Source organism: Strix aluco, chromosome 5 (genome assembly GCF_031877795.1).
Source record: "Strix aluco isolate bStrAlu1 chromosome 5, bStrAlu1.hap1, whole genome shotgun sequence".
NCBI lineage: Eukaryota > Metazoa > Chordata > Aves > Strigiformes > Strigidae > Strix > Strix aluco.
The window spans coordinates 34,167,099-34,183,420 of record NC_133935.1 but is presented as its reverse complement, the minus strand read 5'-3'; the positions used below and the strand labels follow the sequence as shown (position 1 = coordinate 34,183,420).

General features: G+C 46.2%; 6 protein-coding genes across 6 annotated transcripts; 3 read left to right on the top strand and 3 right to left on the bottom strand.

The window, feature by feature from the left end:
- Window positions 1-3,734: 3,734 nt before the first annotated feature.
- On the top strand, window positions 3,735-4,802 carry LOC141924435 (histone H4). Its single transcript, XM_074826898.1, has one exon. It carries the CDS (start codon window positions 4,226-4,228, stop codon window positions 4,535-4,537), a length of 312 nt encoding a protein of 103 aa, XP_074682999.1. The 5' UTR covers window positions 3,735-4,225; the 3' UTR covers window positions 4,538-4,802.
- A 207-nt stretch (window positions 4,803-5,009) lies between these two features.
- On the top strand, window positions 5,010-5,509 carry LOC141924427 (histone H2B 7). Its single transcript, XM_074826891.1, has one exon. The coding sequence runs from the start codon at window positions 5,040-5,042 to the stop codon at window positions 5,463-5,465; it is 426 nt and encodes a 141-aa protein (XP_074682992.1). The 5' UTR covers window positions 5,010-5,039; the 3' UTR covers window positions 5,466-5,509.
- A 126-nt stretch (window positions 5,510-5,635) lies between these two features.
- LOC141924436 (histone H4) lies at window positions 5,636-6,404 on the bottom strand. The gene has a single exon (XM_074826899.1). It carries the CDS (start codon window positions 6,006-6,008, stop codon window positions 5,697-5,699), a length of 312 nt encoding a protein of 103 aa, XP_074683000.1. The 5' UTR covers window positions 6,009-6,404; the 3' UTR covers window positions 5,636-5,696.
- Window positions 6,405-10,181: 3,777 nt separating this feature from the next.
- On the bottom strand, window positions 10,182-12,108 carry LOC141924425 (histone H2A.J). The gene has a single exon (XM_074826889.1). The coding sequence runs from the start codon at window positions 11,980-11,982 to the stop codon at window positions 11,593-11,595; it is 390 nt and encodes a 129-aa protein (XP_074682990.1). The 5' UTR covers window positions 11,983-12,108; the 3' UTR covers window positions 10,182-11,592.
- A 94-nt stretch (window positions 12,109-12,202) lies between these two features.
- LOC141924426 (histone H2B 1/2/3/4/6) lies at window positions 12,203-13,048 on the top strand. The gene has a single exon (XM_074826890.1). It carries the CDS (start codon window positions 12,309-12,311, stop codon window positions 12,687-12,689), a length of 381 nt encoding a protein of 126 aa, XP_074682991.1. The 5' UTR covers window positions 12,203-12,308; the 3' UTR covers window positions 12,690-13,048.
- Window positions 13,049-13,897: 849 nt separating this feature from the next.
- On the bottom strand, window positions 13,898-14,844 carry LOC141924424 (histone H1.01-like). Its single transcript, XM_074826888.1, has one exon. The coding sequence runs from the start codon at window positions 14,787-14,789 to the stop codon at window positions 14,124-14,126; it is 666 nt and encodes a 221-aa protein (XP_074682989.1). The 5' UTR covers window positions 14,790-14,844; the 3' UTR covers window positions 13,898-14,123.
- Window positions 14,845-16,322: the final 1,478 nt, after the last annotated feature.

Here is a 16,322-nt window from a genome sequence, read left to right as displayed (position 1 = left end):
TGTACTATCCTGTGCTGTCATCTGTTCTGATGCAAATATGGAGATTAAATGTAGTCAAGATATTTTAAAAAACCTGCTCAGATTGTCTGTGTATCCTTTTTGCTGCTCTCTTTACCCTTTATCCTCACCCATCACTACATAGTTCTGAAGATCTTCCAATGCTTCCTTACATACCTGCTTCATATTATGAATATACCTCTTCTCTCTGAACCTGTGTTTTTGTATGTTATCCCAAGAACATCACTGATCGATCAGGATGGACCAGTAAAGCTATACAGAATACGGGCCTGTAAAAGTGTCAATTTGTGAGGTCATTAATAAGGAAGAAATTATCATGTGGCTTCTGGAACAATTTCCAATAAATGTTCAGTAGGCTGCTACGGATTTTAGCACTGTGTGCCAATGTTATGTATATGTAGATGCCTGATTTAAGTAGTGTGATGGAAAAGGGGGCAAAGGATGGTTTCTAGGACACAGCCTCTTAGGAACAGTCAAAAAGCAAATGCAAAACTTTCTGTGTGTTTCAGATGCCAATTCAATGAGCTGAGCTCTGAACATTTTCAGAATACTTTCAAGACTATTGACAGTCCATGAGAAGCAGGTAAGGTTCCCCACTGCAGCAATGCAATGATAAGTAGCATTTGAGAATTTCTGTATGCCTTGCTGCAGTCAACCAGCCCATTGTCAAAATCACTGTCACACTGAGACTGAAGGAATTCTAAGCAAAGAACTATGCTAGTTAAAATCCAAGTTAGTTATATAGGGAAATAAAATATTAAGGGTGTTCCCCCCCCCCCCCCCCCAAGTATGATGCTGGTTGTTGAAATTTAATGTTATTTTCCTTGGTTGTATCAGTTTTGATCTTCCCATCAGTTCTCCCAAACAGAGTCACTTGACAGATATTTTGTTTTGTTTTTGAGGAAAAGCAACATGTCCAGAAAAAAAGGAAGCTCACTTACATGGATATGGACTGGTCCACTTCCAGGAGAGATGATTTTAAAAGTCTGAGGTAACTATACAGACACCAAAGACAATGGTGTCCACTGTTTCCAATGTTTCCAACATTTGACACCCTCAGGTTAATTTGGTAATCTCAGTCTAAGCTGATAAACACAAAAGTTTCACAAGACCAAATGTGTCACCCAACCTGAATCCAGTACTTGAAATCTAAGAGAGTCAGCAGTGTTGCCAGGCCAGTTCTTGCTGTTTCACTGGTGGTTTACGCAGGTATGTGCAGAGTTGGCATTCACCTTGCAGCAGCACAAGTGCAGTCTACACAAATAAAATGAACAGCCAGTCTAACGTGAAGTCATCGATACAGATTACATGCTATGAGGACTGAATAGCAATTGCTATATGTGTGCGTGTGCATATACAGTTGTTATACATTTTCAGATATCTGTAACTTCTGGGATTTTTAGATTTAGCCCAAATAGGAAGCTCTTAGCCCTGTAAAATTTATCTGGCTAGATGACCCTGGAATCAATGGTGCTAAAACCGCATCAGAGGTATTTCAAAATTCATTGTATTTTATGAACACTTGTATACATTGTATTTTATGAACATTTGTAAATATTGATACTTTGTATCCTTAAGACTTTTTGGGAGTTTCCTTTTTTTTAAAAAAAAAACACATTAGAAATAACATTTAAGAGTTACTATTTATCAGCTATTTAGCTAAAAATACAGTATAAAGTTCCCAATAGTTCATTACGCTGTCCTAGTATAGATGCAGAACTCCACGAGTATACTATATAGCACAGCCACCCTCACCCATGTCCCCCAGAAATGTAAAGCAGAGCTCCCAGACGTTCTCTGAAGACCCTCCAGGAGGCTCTTCCAGGTGTTTGCTGTTGCAAAAGAGGATAGTTTTGTACCATTTCTCCTCCTTGAGATATCTTTCCTTAACGGTTTCTTTTATCCATTAATCCTATGGATGTCTTTACTTAACATTCTGATTTGGGTTTTGGAGTTGCTAATTGCTTTTGCTTTGTAATGAGGAGCCTGTCTGACTGGAGGCTGACACACATGCTAATGGTTCTATCACTTAATTGTAGAAGACTCTGGTTTAAATCTAGGAATCAGATAGAAAGCTGACTGGTGGTGTTTATAAGGTGACTAAGCATAAAAGCCAAGAGGGCCTCATATCAAGGGGGAAAAAAAAAAAAAATCAAATGGGCTATGACACTTCCCTAAATGCTGTGGTCATAATTCCAAAACCAGGTAGCTGCCTGAATTGTGAATAGATTCTATGAATAGGTTTACACAATTTTGTAAATAGAATGCTGAAGAATTTTGAGCAAGGTTGTCTGGTGAGGTGGAAAATGGAAAGAGCTAAAAGATAACAACAGATATTTAAAGGAAAAAACCATGCTACCTTATGTTTCTGTTTGGAAAAAGTAATACATATAAAGATATGGATAATCTTCTAAAAGTATAGCAATTTCCTTTTTGCACATGTATCTAGTATATTTTCTAGGGGATGAGAGGATGGGTAGGAAAGAGAAAGAACTAGGTAAATTTCTTGACCTAAAAATGTGTGAGCCATTATGATTAATAGGGAAGATACAGGGGCATAGGGGTTTTCCTACTGTAACACATTTATTTTTCTGTTTCCAAAGAAGTTACATAAAGTTATGACAGATGTCTTAGAATGCTATGAGTTCTCATAATATGAAGACTAGATGCAAATTAAAACAGAAAACATACTAAAATGAAATCCCTTAAGTTCTTCAGGAAATCATAATTTTCACTTTTCTTGAAGACATATTTATGTTTATTTCAATATTGCTTTCTTAAATAGAAGAATATTTATTATTGCCTAAATGTCTAGAAATTTGTGAAAATCTGTGCTGTTAAAAAAAAAAAAAAAAAGGAGAAACTCCAGTAGGCCAAGACAATTTTATTTTTTAATTGTGAAATTGTGATTAATCTCAGTATAAATTAGTTGAATATAATCTGAGTCAGGAAGTAAAGTTTATTAATTTGAGCAAGTCTGCCTTAAATCAGGAAAGTTAGTAATATTAGAACACTGATCTGTATTTTGTTGTTAACCATTAAAAATATGAACAACATTCCTATTTTAAATGGCACGTGTTTAGCAAGAAGATAACCCAAGCATTAGTGTGAGAGTATTGTAATAGTCTTTCATTTCCATTAAGGTGATGAGCAAGAATGAGTCTCTTTTTTCCCCAGTATGAAGCATTCCCAGAACACGACGTTGCAACTTGTGCTGCTTCCTTATGGTCTATTCTCTTAGAAGAAACCTTCAGCCTCTCAGATTTTCTCTCAAGGGTGAAAAAAATGCTTGGTAGCTAAAGGTATGGCAGATACACGTATCTGTTGGGGTGTGTGTGTGTGTGTGTGCATGTGCTGTGAGGAAAAAGAAAGCCACAAAGCCACCAAAACCGGTCATGTTGTAATTCACAAGAAGGAAATACTACGTCACATGATGTAAAAAGAAAAAAAAAAAAAAAAGAAAAAAAAAGAAACCACTAATCACGCGGTTGAGCGTTTCCTTCCTATGTTTTAAACAACTGCTAGAAGGATTTGGTAACAGAAGCTGTGGGGCAAGGAGGACAAGACTGGAAGAAGTAATTTAAATACACCCGAGGAAGGTGTCTATGCAGGAAAATACAAATAAATACGAAATTAAAAGCAACCCGAGAAGCGTTCCAAAGCATAAGCGGAGCCGGACCCCTCGGGGGGAGATGAGCGTCGGGGCGGGGCCGTAGAGCCTCGCGCGGGCCCGGATTGGTCGGATTTTGCCGCAGACCCGCGGGCCGCGCGGAGGGACGGGACGGGGCCGGGGGCACCGCAGCCCGAAAACGCGGCCCCGGGGCCACCGCCCGCGCTCCTGCCACCGGCGGAGAACCAGAGCTGCCTCGGAACAGTCACCCGCGCGGGGGGGGGGGGTGGGACGGGAAAGGAGCGAAAAGAGGCGCAGGCTGACGGCGGGCAGGGAGCCCAGCCCCGCACGCGACAGGCAGAGACGGCGGCCACGTCCCGGGGGCCAGTGGTGGGGAAAGCGCCTCGACCGCCGTCTCGCGGGAAGCCCGCGCGGGGGCCGCCCGGGGGTGGTGGGCGGGGGAAAGGGCGGAGACTGCGGCCGAGCCCCCGCCTCCGCGCCTCCCGCCGCAGTCCTCAACCAGGTCGGCTCCCGGGGAATATACCAAGGCTCCGCGGCGCTCGGTGCGTGCAGTGCGGGGCTGCAGGGAGCGCTACGATGTCCGGCAGAGGCAAAGGCGGGAAGGGGCTCGGCAAGGGCGGTGCCAAGCGTCACCGCAAGGTGCTGCGCGACAACATCCAGGGCATCACCAAGCCGGCCATCCGGCGCCTGGCCCGGCGCGGCGGCGTGAAGCGCATCTCGGGGCTCATCTACGAGGAGACGCGCGGCGTGCTGAAGGTTTTCCTGGAGAACGTGATTCGCGACGCCGTCACCTACACCGAGCACGCCAAGAGGAAGACGGTCACGGCCATGGACGTGGTCTACGCCCTCAAGCGCCAGGGACGCACCCTCTACGGCTTCGGCGGTTAAACTCAGTCGCAAACCTTACACTGTCAAAAACACCAAGGCTCTTTTCAGAGCCACCCACAAATGTCACAACGGGAGCTGTTTATTGCTGAATTTAAGCTTCAAAGGCTGATATTTGTAACGTTAAAACACTTCAGAATCACTAACAGTTTCACAATTTAAAAGCTACAAACTATTTCTCTAAACGTCCAGAAAAAAGCTCGAGTACTGCAAAGTGCCCACAGTACTAGCATGAGACGTTTTAAATAAACTCAATACAAAATGTAAAGTCATTGAAGTTTTCATTATGTATTTAGGTAATTATTTCCGCTAGTAAAAGCAATATCGCCATCACTGTAACTGCAAAGCACAATAATTATGTAGATGTAGCGCCTAACCGGGACGGTTACAGGAAGGAAGTGCCTGAAATTACGTTTGTATTTTTTAGTCCAATAGGAATGGAACAATTACAATCCTCTAATTTGCATAACGCCCTTATAAATAAGGGGGGCAGGCGCCATTTTCGATGTTATTGAGGTACAGTGAAGATCTTGGAAAGAAACTTTTAAGGATGCCTGAGCCGGCGAAATCTGCTCCAGCACCGAAAAAAGGCTCTAAGAAGGCCGTTACCAAGACGCAGAAGAAGGGTGACAAGAAGCGGAAGAGAGCAAGGAAGGAGAGCTACTCGATCTACGTGTACAAGGTGCTGAAGCAGGTGCACCCCGACACGGGCATCTCATCCAAAGCCATGAGTATCATGAACTCCTTCGTCAATGACATCTTCGAGCGCATCGCCGGCGAGGCCTCGCGCCTGGCGCACTACAACAAGCGCTCCACCATCACCTCGCGGGAGATCCAGACGGCCGTGCGGCTCCTGCTGCCCGGCGAGCTGGCCAAGCACGCCGTCTCCGAGGGCACCAAAGCCGTCACCAAGTACACCAGCTCCAAGTAAAACTTTTTAAACCATGACCTAAACGGCTCTTTTAAGAGCCCCCATGCTGTCCTGGAAAGAGCTGCAATTGCAAATGTAAAATACTATTTTTCGTCTAATGTATGAATTCAAACGGGTACTTCTGAGATAGAAACAACTTTTTCGAGTAATAAACAGCTCCCGTTGTGACATTTGTGGGTGGCTCTGAAAAGAGCCTTGGTGTTTTTGACAGTGTAAGGTTTGCGACTGAGTTTAACCGCCGAAGCCGTAGAGGGTGCGTCCCTGGCGCTTGAGGGCGTAGACCACGTCCATGGCCGTGACCGTCTTCCTCTTGGCGTGCTCGGTGTAGGTGACGGCGTCGCGAATCACGTTCTCCAGGAAAACCTTCAGCACGCCGCGCGTCTCCTCGTAGATGAGCCCCGAGATGCGCTTCACGCCGCCGCGCCGGGCCAGGCGCCGGATGGCCGGCTTGGTGATGCCCTGGATGTTGTCGCGCAGCACCTTGCGGTGACGCTTGGCACCGCCCTTGCCGAGCCCCTTCCCGCCTTTGCCTCTGCCGGACATCGTAGCGCTCCCTGCAGCCCCGCACTGCACGCACCGAGCGCCGCGGAGCCTTGGTATATTCCCCGGGAGCCGACCTGGTTGAGGACTGCGGCGGGAGGCGCGGAGGCGGGGGCTCGGCCGCAGTCTCCGCCCTTTCCCCCGCCCACCACCCCCGGGCGGCCCCCGCGCGGGCTTCCCGCGAGACGGCGGTCGAGGCGCTTTCCCCACCACTGGCCCCCGGGACGTGGCCGCCGTCTCTGCCTGTCGCGTGCGGGGCTGGGCTCCCTGCCCGCCGTCAGCCTGCGCCTCTTTTCGCTCCTTTCCCGTCCCACCCCCCCCCCCGCGCGGGTGACTGTTCCGAGGCAGCTCTGGTTCTCCGCCGGTGGCAGGAGCGGGGGCGGCGGCCCCGGGGCCGCGTTTTCGGGCTGCGGTGCCCCCGGCCCCGTCCCGTCCCTCCGCGCGGCCCGCGGGTCTGCGGCAAAATCCGACCAATCCGGGCCCGCGCGAGGCTCTACGGCCCCGCCCCGACGCTCATCTCCGCTTGCGCTCGCGGGGACCCGCCGCGGGCCGCTCCCAGGGCCACGCTTCCTTTGTTCGCTTCGGCCGTGACGCCTCCGCGTTTTACTTTGCCTACACGGACACCGTGCTCCCGAGAGCTGCCCCCTCCTCCGTGCCGCCCTGGGGACCGGGCCCCGAGCGTTCAGCGCTTTCATGTCGGCACGGAGCGACGTGCAGGTCGGTGCCAGAGGGAGCGAGGCGCCAGACGGCAGGAAAAATGGTCAGTGCGGGGCTGCGGTGGCAAGCGCTGAGACCTGACGTTCCTGTGAAGGCGACTCAGAGCAGCTGCTCGGGTCCACCTTTCTGCCCTTCAGCCAAGCCCCAGCCCAGCAGCGCGGTCCCACGGGCAGCGTTGGCCGCAGGACGCCGGGCTCGCTCCCGGCAGATGCCGGCCACTGATACAGACGCCTGCTCGCTACCGCGCAGCTGGATCCAGTGAGCACAAGAAAACATTGCGGACATTACCAACCAGATGTCTGTATGACATCTGAGAAACGAACAATAACCATTTTTTTTTTATATATATGAGGGATCCAGAAATTTTACTGTGTATTTCACACTTTTGCTAACAAACCTTGCATCCATGCTACTTACAGTAGGTTGGACTGTATTTGTAAAATGAATGAATAAATACTGAAAGAGTCATGAGGCTATATTTTAAATGTCTTAAGATTTTAAATGTTGCTTACACAGAAAAGAAGAAACATGGCTATGGTACTTGATAACTGTTGTCTTATTAGTATTTTGTGCACTTCAAGTATGTCTACCGTTTTAAAAATTATTGATATCCTTTTAAATTTGTACAGCTGTTTATGTAATTTCATTCCTGAACATAATTTACAGAATTTAGGCAACATGTCCAGAATATTTCTTTGCAGAATATATTCCCTAAATTCAGGGGAAAATGTGATTGAGATATTCATGTAGTAACTTACAGGTGTCCAAAACTGTACAAGACTTTGTTATGATTATAATTATCACTGTCAATTACATTTTTATTCAAACTGTTATTTTAAACGAATTAAAGAGTTACCACTCAAATATATACAAAATGAGCAGGCAAAACTGGCTTTAATTTATATTATGTTCAATTTTTGACTGAACAGAATGAACTGAAACTGTTTATAGACTAACTGGAAGGTTTGTCACTAGTGGACCTGCCAGGCTGGTGCCTAACATGACCATTTGTCTCCACAAAGTCTGCTTTGTTCTTTATACCTGAAGATCTGTGGATAGATACATTTTCTGAGGCAGTTATAAACAACTTTCTGAATACTAAAGAAAGCCTAAAGGAATTACACAAAACCTTTTAGTGTATCAGGATCACAATTTCTTCATAACTCTTCCTAAGTGCAGGGTGACTATCGTAGCGTAACTTTTTACTCTAGCAGTATAACCATTGGAAAACTTGGAAAATCATCTTCCAAAGTGTCCTGTCAGAAGTGGGTGATGCAGAGGCTGAGACCAGTAGTTCATAGATTAATTAACTACAAATCTCTTTCCCCAAAGTGTGGAGCACATTTGCTATAATTTAATATATGCCTTCCAGAAGTCTGCCTTGCCTGTAGGTTGCTACAGGTGGCCACAGAGATGTTTTCCAGGTGTTTGTAAGTGACATACTCAGTTTTCTCACGCACCAGAGGGTCATCTTAAACAAAAATAATTAAAGCAGAAAGAAAATTTTGCTGATGAGTATAATCCCTAATGAAGATGCTTTTACTGTTAAATGGAGACAATAATTATTATTTGGATTAAAGTTTAGAATCCAATCCCTAGATCATAGTTACGACATTTTCCTCATGAGTTTGGACGCATAGTACTAAGAGTTAAAAGAGAAAGGAAACCTTTCCAAAATTCTGTTTCATTTAAGAAAAACCCCAAAACCTGTAACATTTCAAGTGTGCTTTAATTAGGACAGTTGCCCTAGTTCTTCATTAAACTATAATGAGGAAATTGCATTTGTTTGTTGCAGTAAGGCAACATCTCACCATGACTGCAAAAGAAAGTACATAATTAGTAAAAAAATCATCACATCAGTGTATTATATCCAACTGCAAATTTGCTCTTAATTTTCTTGAGAGGTTATACAGCAATTTAAATCCATATCTGTATCTGCTACAACTGTAATAATAAGATGCAAACTAATGTAAGATCTTCTTAGTAAATACATTATTCCTAACACTGCAAACAGTAAAGGTGAAAAGTTATAGAAAATCCTTTCATCTTTTTAACTACTCAATTCTAAAGGTTTTGATATATAGACTGAGATTAGAGTTATCCCTAAACATAACTATAATCTATAACATTTGAAGGAGCTTGGTTAGAGGTTTTTTTTCCATCACAAGTTCTTTAGAATGTGAAGGTATATTGGAACCCAGTGATACAGCTAAGGCACTATATGGTATGGATTTCCTCTTTATTACCATTTGTTGTATATGCAAATGAGAGAAAGTTCATTTATTTAAACTTGCTTTGCTATATTCCTTCACCCAGTGGAATGTGCTTGAAAGCAAAGTCTTTAATACCGGTAGGTTTGCCAGCACTCTTATCACATAATCCATCTGACTTGTTTACATTTGAGGCCTCATCAGTGTGATGGCAGCACAGAGTTCACAACAGGTACAACTACTAGTGGCTAAGAACAAAAATACGGAATGTTAATAAGTGGACCTAAGTATCACAGAGAGTGAAACTCTTGTTACTAAGGTGAGCACAGTAGTGAGTGAAATAAGTGTTTAGAACGAAATTCTGAAGAAAATAATTTCTGGTCAGATAACAAGAAGAATTTGGAGAGATATGCTGAACTTACCTCCACACTCAGGGAAGGGCAGGACCCTCTCCTGTAGTACCAACTTTGATTTCCACATACAGGGAGTTTGTTCAGAGAAATCCCACTCCTGGATACAGATACCCCCACCTCATGAGCTTTCTCTGGAATTCCTGTGTTTTGATCTAGAGTTGCATGCTTGTGGCCCAGAAAGCAAATCATATCCTGGGCTGCATAAAAAGCAGAACAGCCAGGAGGTCAAAGGAGGTGATTCTCCCCTTTTACTCCACCCTTGTGAGACCCCCACCTGCAGTAGTGTATTCAGCTCTGAGTCCCCAGCACAAGGAAGACATGGACCTGTTGGAGTGGGTCCAGAGAAAGGCCACAAAAATGATGAGAGGGCTGGAGCACGTCTCCTGTGAAGAAAAACTGGAAGAGTTGGGGCTGTTCAGCCTGGGGAAAAGCAGGCTCTGTGGAGACCTTATTGCAGCCTTGCAATATAGAAACATGGGGAGACACTTTTTACCAAGGCAGGTAGAAAGACAGGTGACAGGACAATGGGCAACAGTTTTAAACTAAGAGAGTAGATTTAGACTGGATATAAGGAAGACATTGTTTGCAATGAGGGTGGTGAGACACTGGAACAGGTTGCCTGGAGAATTTGTGAATGCCCCATTCCTGGAAGTGTTCAAAGTGAGGTTGTATGGGGCTTTGAGCAATCTGATCTAGTGGAAGATGTCCCTGCCCATGGCAGGGGGGCTAGACTAGATGATCTTTGATGGTCTCTTCCAACCCAAACCATTCTATGATTGAGATCTTCTGACACACACATATGCAGGGATCTGTTCTGGAAACTAAATACAGAAGACTTGTGCGTATTAAAACAGTTTTTATATCATCATAGTTTTTCAGTAAGAGAAGTATAAGTGCAGGAGATATGCAGCTGCAGCTATTGATCAATAAAACAGCATAATGGAAACATTACAACTCTAAATGTATGCACTAGCAAGCAGAACCTTAGGCACAGATATTGTCAACACATCAGAATAGTCTAGTGCTCCAGACAGCTATCTTCCTTTGTTTCTCTCCACATATGATCACCAATGACCCTCTTTGGCCATTATACAGTCCTACTTAAAAAGCCTCTCTGCTACAGCTTGGGAGTGGGAAGGCACAGGGGATAGTATCTTACTATAGGTGGTATTTTCCTTCCTCCAAGACCAGAGCCTTCCTTCTTCTCCCCAGGGGATGGGGAGGGCAGAGGTGCTGCACAGGTGGGAGGTATAGACTCAATGCAGTGTGCTGCAGACCATCAGGTACAGCTTCTGGGAACATCCTAGCAAGAGGAATAATCTAGACAGTCTTTCTGAATTTGTAACAGTGAATCTAAAGAGCTTTAACATTGTGCTTTTGAGTGATACTTTTGCTAACAATATAGGATACTAATTCAAATAACATTGCCCACTTAACTGATGCAACAACAGGAATAGCTATACACAATAAGGGAATTTAAGAGTGTCAAGCTTGAAAATCCCAGTTAAACTGAGAATACAATAGTGCTGTAAGGAGTTTCTTCTAAACAGAAGGATGCTACATTGTTGCTTTACAGTACAGGTCTGACTAGTTAAGGATCTAGATCAAAATGAGCCCTTTCCCCTAAAGCACTTCTCATTTTGTTTGTAGATAATGAATCGTTTAGGTTGGAACAGACCTTTAAGATCAAGTCCAACCCGCAACAGAATTAAGCCACAGGGAAGCTTTACATCTTTTAAAGAACAAAGGCCTACAAAGGAAGCATCCATTTCTTCATTCTTAGATGTTGCTACATGGGTTTGGAATGGTCTCCTGTTTACTTTCATGCTTGCATAGCTTTTCTTCCTGTCCTGCTTGTTTTTTAGCCACCCCCCCTCCCGTATTTCACACCATAAGTAGCCTGTAAAGTCATGAAAGTTGAACAAATTCAACATTAAGAACAAGTATTTTACCAACCCTGTTACAAGTACACAAAAGAACCTAACTTTAAAAAGTATAATTACCATTCTTTCACTAAGAATGAGTTAGAAAGGAAATACATCACCTTTCTCAGGTAGAAACCAGAAGTTTTAAGGCGTTGCCACAAAACAGATTTAGCTCCATAACAAAAGGCTGCATGCAAGAAACAGTACCAAAGCACTTTTCTAAACAAAGTAACACAACTCTTTTCTGGCTGTGTGGGTGGCTCTGAAAAGAGCCTTTGGGTTACAATGTCGTGAAAAATCTAAGCAGCTTTGCTCACTAAACTCATTTGCTTTTAGCCTTATGGCTCTCAGTCTTCTTGGGCAGCAGCACGGCCTGGATGTTGGGCAGCACCCCGCCCTGCGCGATGGTCACCTTGCCCAGCAGCTTGTTGAGCTCCTCGTCGTTGCGGATTGCCAGCTGCAGGTGGCGGGGGATGATGCGCGTCTTCTTGTTGTCGCGGGCCGCGTTGCCCGCCAGCTCCAGGATCTCGGCCGTCAGGTACTCCAGCACGGCCGCCATGTAGACGGGAGCTCCAGCCCCCACCCGCTCCGCGTAGTTACCTTTCCGGAGGAGGCGGTGAACACGGCCCACGGGGAACTGCAGCCCGGCCCGCGATGAGCGCGACTTGGCCTTAGCTCGTACTTTACCTCCCTGCTTCCCGCGACCAGACATGCTTTAGGCGCAGAAAAAAATCTAGAACTTCCTAGCACGAAGCGAAATCAAGGAAATCATACTGCCGCAACGCCTCTTCCCATTTTATCCCTTCCTGTGCGGGATGAGCGCTTGGTGATTGGGTGGAAGCAGTCGTTGCTTATACGACCAATGAGAAGACGGATCGTATGGTGACCAATCAGAGAAAGACACTCCCCCGTACAGAAATGTCCAATCACATTGTACGACTTAGGTGTCTGGTATTTGCATAACAGCCCTATAAATAGAGGGCGCCGCGGCCATTTTAGCTCGGTACTCTTCGGAGTAAGAATAAAAACGCTCTTAAAATGCCTGAGCCGGCTAAGTCCGCTCCCGCGCCCAAGAAGGGCTCCAAGAAGGCAGTGACCAAGACGCAGAAGAAAGGCGACAAAAAGCGCAAAAAGAGCCGCAAGGAGAGCTACTCGATCTACGTGTACAAGGTGCTGAAGCAGGTGCACCCCGACACGGGCATCTCGTCCAAGGCCATGGGCATCATGAACTCCTTCGTCAACGACATCTTCGAGCGCATCGCCGGCGAGGCCTCGCGTCTGGCGCACTACAACAAGCGCTCCACCATCACCTCGCGGGAGATCCAGACGGCCGTGCGTCTCCTGCTGCCCGGCGAGCTGGCCAAGCACGCCGTCTCCGAGGGCACCAAGGCCGTCACCAAGTACACCAGCTCTAAGTAGAGCGTCTCGGACTGTCAGTTTTAACCCAAAGGCTCTTTTAAGAGCCACCCACATACTCCCTGAAAGAGCTTTAACACAATAGTATTCGGTGTTTCTAGGTGTGAAAGTGTACCTAAGAAACGGTAAATACGATTTGAAATAAATTGTTAAATCTTATTATCGGAGCTTGCAAAAATGAATAATCTTATTCTGAAGTGCTTGATAAAAATACTCGAATATATTAACTATTTAATGACTTAACGTTCTAATGCTTTTTCAATAAATGTAAGCCGTATTGTTAAGCTTTTTTACGGTAGAGATGTAAGATGCAGAACATTGTACCACACACTTCCTCATAAATAAATACATATAGCTTGTAATAGCTACATTAACACCCACCCCTAAAAAAGGGGGTGAGGGGAAAGAAAACGACACTAATCACTTTTTTTCATAGCTTTCCCGGGATAGTCGAATCTTAAAAATATTCCATTCTGTATGAGAACACAGGAAGCAGCAGCCTTGTAGATCAGAAGATTAGGAGAAGCGAGGACACCTCTGAGACGGAGTAGACGCTTTGGGAGGACGGGTTGTACGGGGACGGACGGCCCCTGGATCACCAGCCAGAGCGGGCAGCGCTCACTCTCCCGTTGGCAGCGCGGGCTTTTCGAAATTTTCTAATTCTCCAATCAGCGGCTGCGGCTTCTCCAATCAGCCAATCACAAGCGGCCACAGGCTGAGCTCCAGGAGTCACCGGTGCCGCGGGGATCTCCGCGCCTCTCCACCTCTCCGCTCCTACCGGGTGCGGCAGCCCCGGGCACAAAGCGCCCTGCTCGCAGCGCCTTAGGACGGCGGCTCGGCAGAGCTCCTGCCGATATGGCTGCACCGCCACCCGGCCGGCAGGGTGCGGGAGAGGACCGCTTACCCGACCACCCGCCCCGTACAGCCCCTTCTCAAAGATCAGGTCGGTGAAATCACGCAGAAGTTAAGACGTGCCCCACGACAGCGCTGCCAAGCGGAAAGGTCACTGCCAAGGAAGAGGAGGAGCCGTGCTGACAGTTCCCGGCTGCCGTCACTAAGAGGTGCGGCGGTCGCACCCAGGCGATTAGGAACCGCGCTGGTTACGGCACCGAAAGAAACCTCCGCGCTCTAAAGCGGCACCCGCCCTAAGCAGTCCCTTTAACACATACACCCTCTTGCGGTGCTCAGAAAAAGTCAGCCTTTAGAAAGCGTTTTCGCAGGGAATCTAAACTTTATTTTTCCAAGTCTTAGCGTAACCACGGCCGGAAGTTTAGTGTCCCATCCACTCCACAGGCGAACGTCCCACACGGATAGTGGCGTGTGGTTAGCTCTGCGGCAGGCACGGAGCTCGGCGACGGAATGTATCAGCCCTTTTTCGGACAATAGTGGGTGGCTCTTAAAAGAGCCGTTGGGTTTAAGCATTTCCACTTCAACACTTCACTTCTTGGCCGCCGCCTTCTTCGCCTTAGCTGCTTTGGGCTTGGTCGCCTTGGGTTTGGCTGCTTTGGGCTTCACCGCCTTCGCCTTGGCCGGGCTCTTTGCTGCCGCCGCCGCTTTTTTGGGCTTGGCAGCCTTAGTCGCCTTCTTGGGGCTCTTGGCCGCTTTCTTGGCGGCAGCGGCCGCCGGCTTCTTCGCTTTCTTGGGGCTCTTCTTCACCGCTGCCGCTTTCTTGGGCTTTTTGGCGGCGCTGGCGGGCTTCTTGGCCGCCGGCTTCTTGGGCTTGGCTGCGGCCGCCCGCTTCTTGGGGGCTTTTTCCTTCACTTCTCCAGGCTTTTTACTGAGGCGGAAAGAGCCGGAGGCGCCGGTGCCCTTGGTCTGCACCAGGGTGCCTTTGCTGACGAGACTCTTAAGCCCCAGCTTGATACGGCTGTTGTTCTTCTCCACATCGTAGCCGCCGGCGGCCAGCGCCTTCTTGAGCGCGGCGAGGGAGAGCCCCTTGCGCTCCTTGGAGGCGGACACAGCTTTGGTGATCAGCTCGGTGACGCTGGGCCCCGCCGGCTTGCGGGCTTTGGAGCCGCCCGCCGCCTTCTTCGGCTTCTTGGCGGCGGCCTTGGCAGCGGGGGCCGCGACGGCGGGAGCGGCGGCGGGAGCGGTCTCCGACATCGCTGCAGAGACTTCTTCCTAATCAAAAGAAAGTAATTGGGCTACAGTAACCCCGATGCCTGAATTTATAGCGAAGCGGTGATCTGTGATTGGTGCTTTGCAGAGCCCGCCTAACTGTTAGCCAGGAAGAGCTTTTCGTCCTCCGAGTCTGTGTTTCTTCGGAGTTATAAATTCATCTTTTTTGTAAAATGAGTGCCACAAAATCACGCCAGTTTCTTCGGGGAGTGAAGAGAAGACGGTGGACTTTCATTCGGGGGAGTTTCTTGCTGTTGGGACCCCAGATGAGAGAGAAAAGATGTGTTTAATCCCGCGTTGTGAAGCCAGAGAGACCCCGGGAACGGCAAACTTTTGTTTTTCCTTCTAAATTAAAATAAAATCCGTAGATAAAAAGTCTCCCCCATAATGCAGGCTTATTCTTTAGGGGGTTTTCTCCAGATTAGGATAGAAACCGAGGGGGTAGCTTCATTATTTTTGTCGTAAATTGATTTCAAAGAGAAGGAAGTAACACAATTTCATGGCTGAGCTTTGAATATGGATAAAGATTCAGCTCCCTTAACCATATCTTTAACTATTAAGGATACGGTATTTCTACAGAATTTCGTGTTTTGGTAAGATGAGACACCTTCAGAGGAATATATATAGTGTTGAAAAGTGTCTGGAACTTGCCAGCGCCCTGCATTTTTTGTGGTCTTCTGTAGGTGAATAGCAAGTTTTTGATATTTTTACAAATAGTTTGTGTTTATAAAATGAAGCTGTCAATGCCTAGTTAATGCATATAAAATCCGGATAAGGTGCTAGTTTAACGTTTTCTCAGTTACAGCAGTGTATACTGTTATTCTTTAAGACTTACAGAAGCCAGAAGCAGACTTGTAGGGGAAAAATCTCAAACAGGTAGTTTGACATACATATTAGTGTATCAGATGTTACTTAAACATTAATGGAGCCCGCTGAAGCCTCGGTTCTCCCAGATAAGTTAAATAATGTGGAAATCCAGCCTGCGTGAACAGAATGCTTCAGCCTCAATGTTACATTTAAATATCTGGACACAGATTGTTGGGGTTTTTTTCTTTTTTTTTTTTATAGGTTTCATAAAACCTGCCATTGTCTTCTTTAAAGGAAAACACCAGTTTAGGTTTTCATCCAAATCCTCAGAATATCAAAATAATTTTCAGACAATCCTCATAAATCAGAATCAGATTTAATTATTATTATTCCACTTAATTATTAAGTCTCACCAAGTGACAACAAAATTAAATTTTTTTTAAGGATTGCTATGATTTCTTTGGGACAATTTTTTATTAAATCAGAAAGCAAAAACCTCAACTGGCTTTTAATTAAAGAGCAGCCAAATTTATTTTTTTTTTCGGTTGAAAAGAACAAATTAAGCTCAAACGTAATATATTGCCCTATTGTACTTTATAAAAATTTGTAATGCAAAACGTCAGTGGGCTATTTCAGCAAAGAAGTGACTCTTCTAGCACGGCTGCATTTGAGCTCTAGAAGACAAGTAGTATGTTGCAAAAGGCCCTGGCA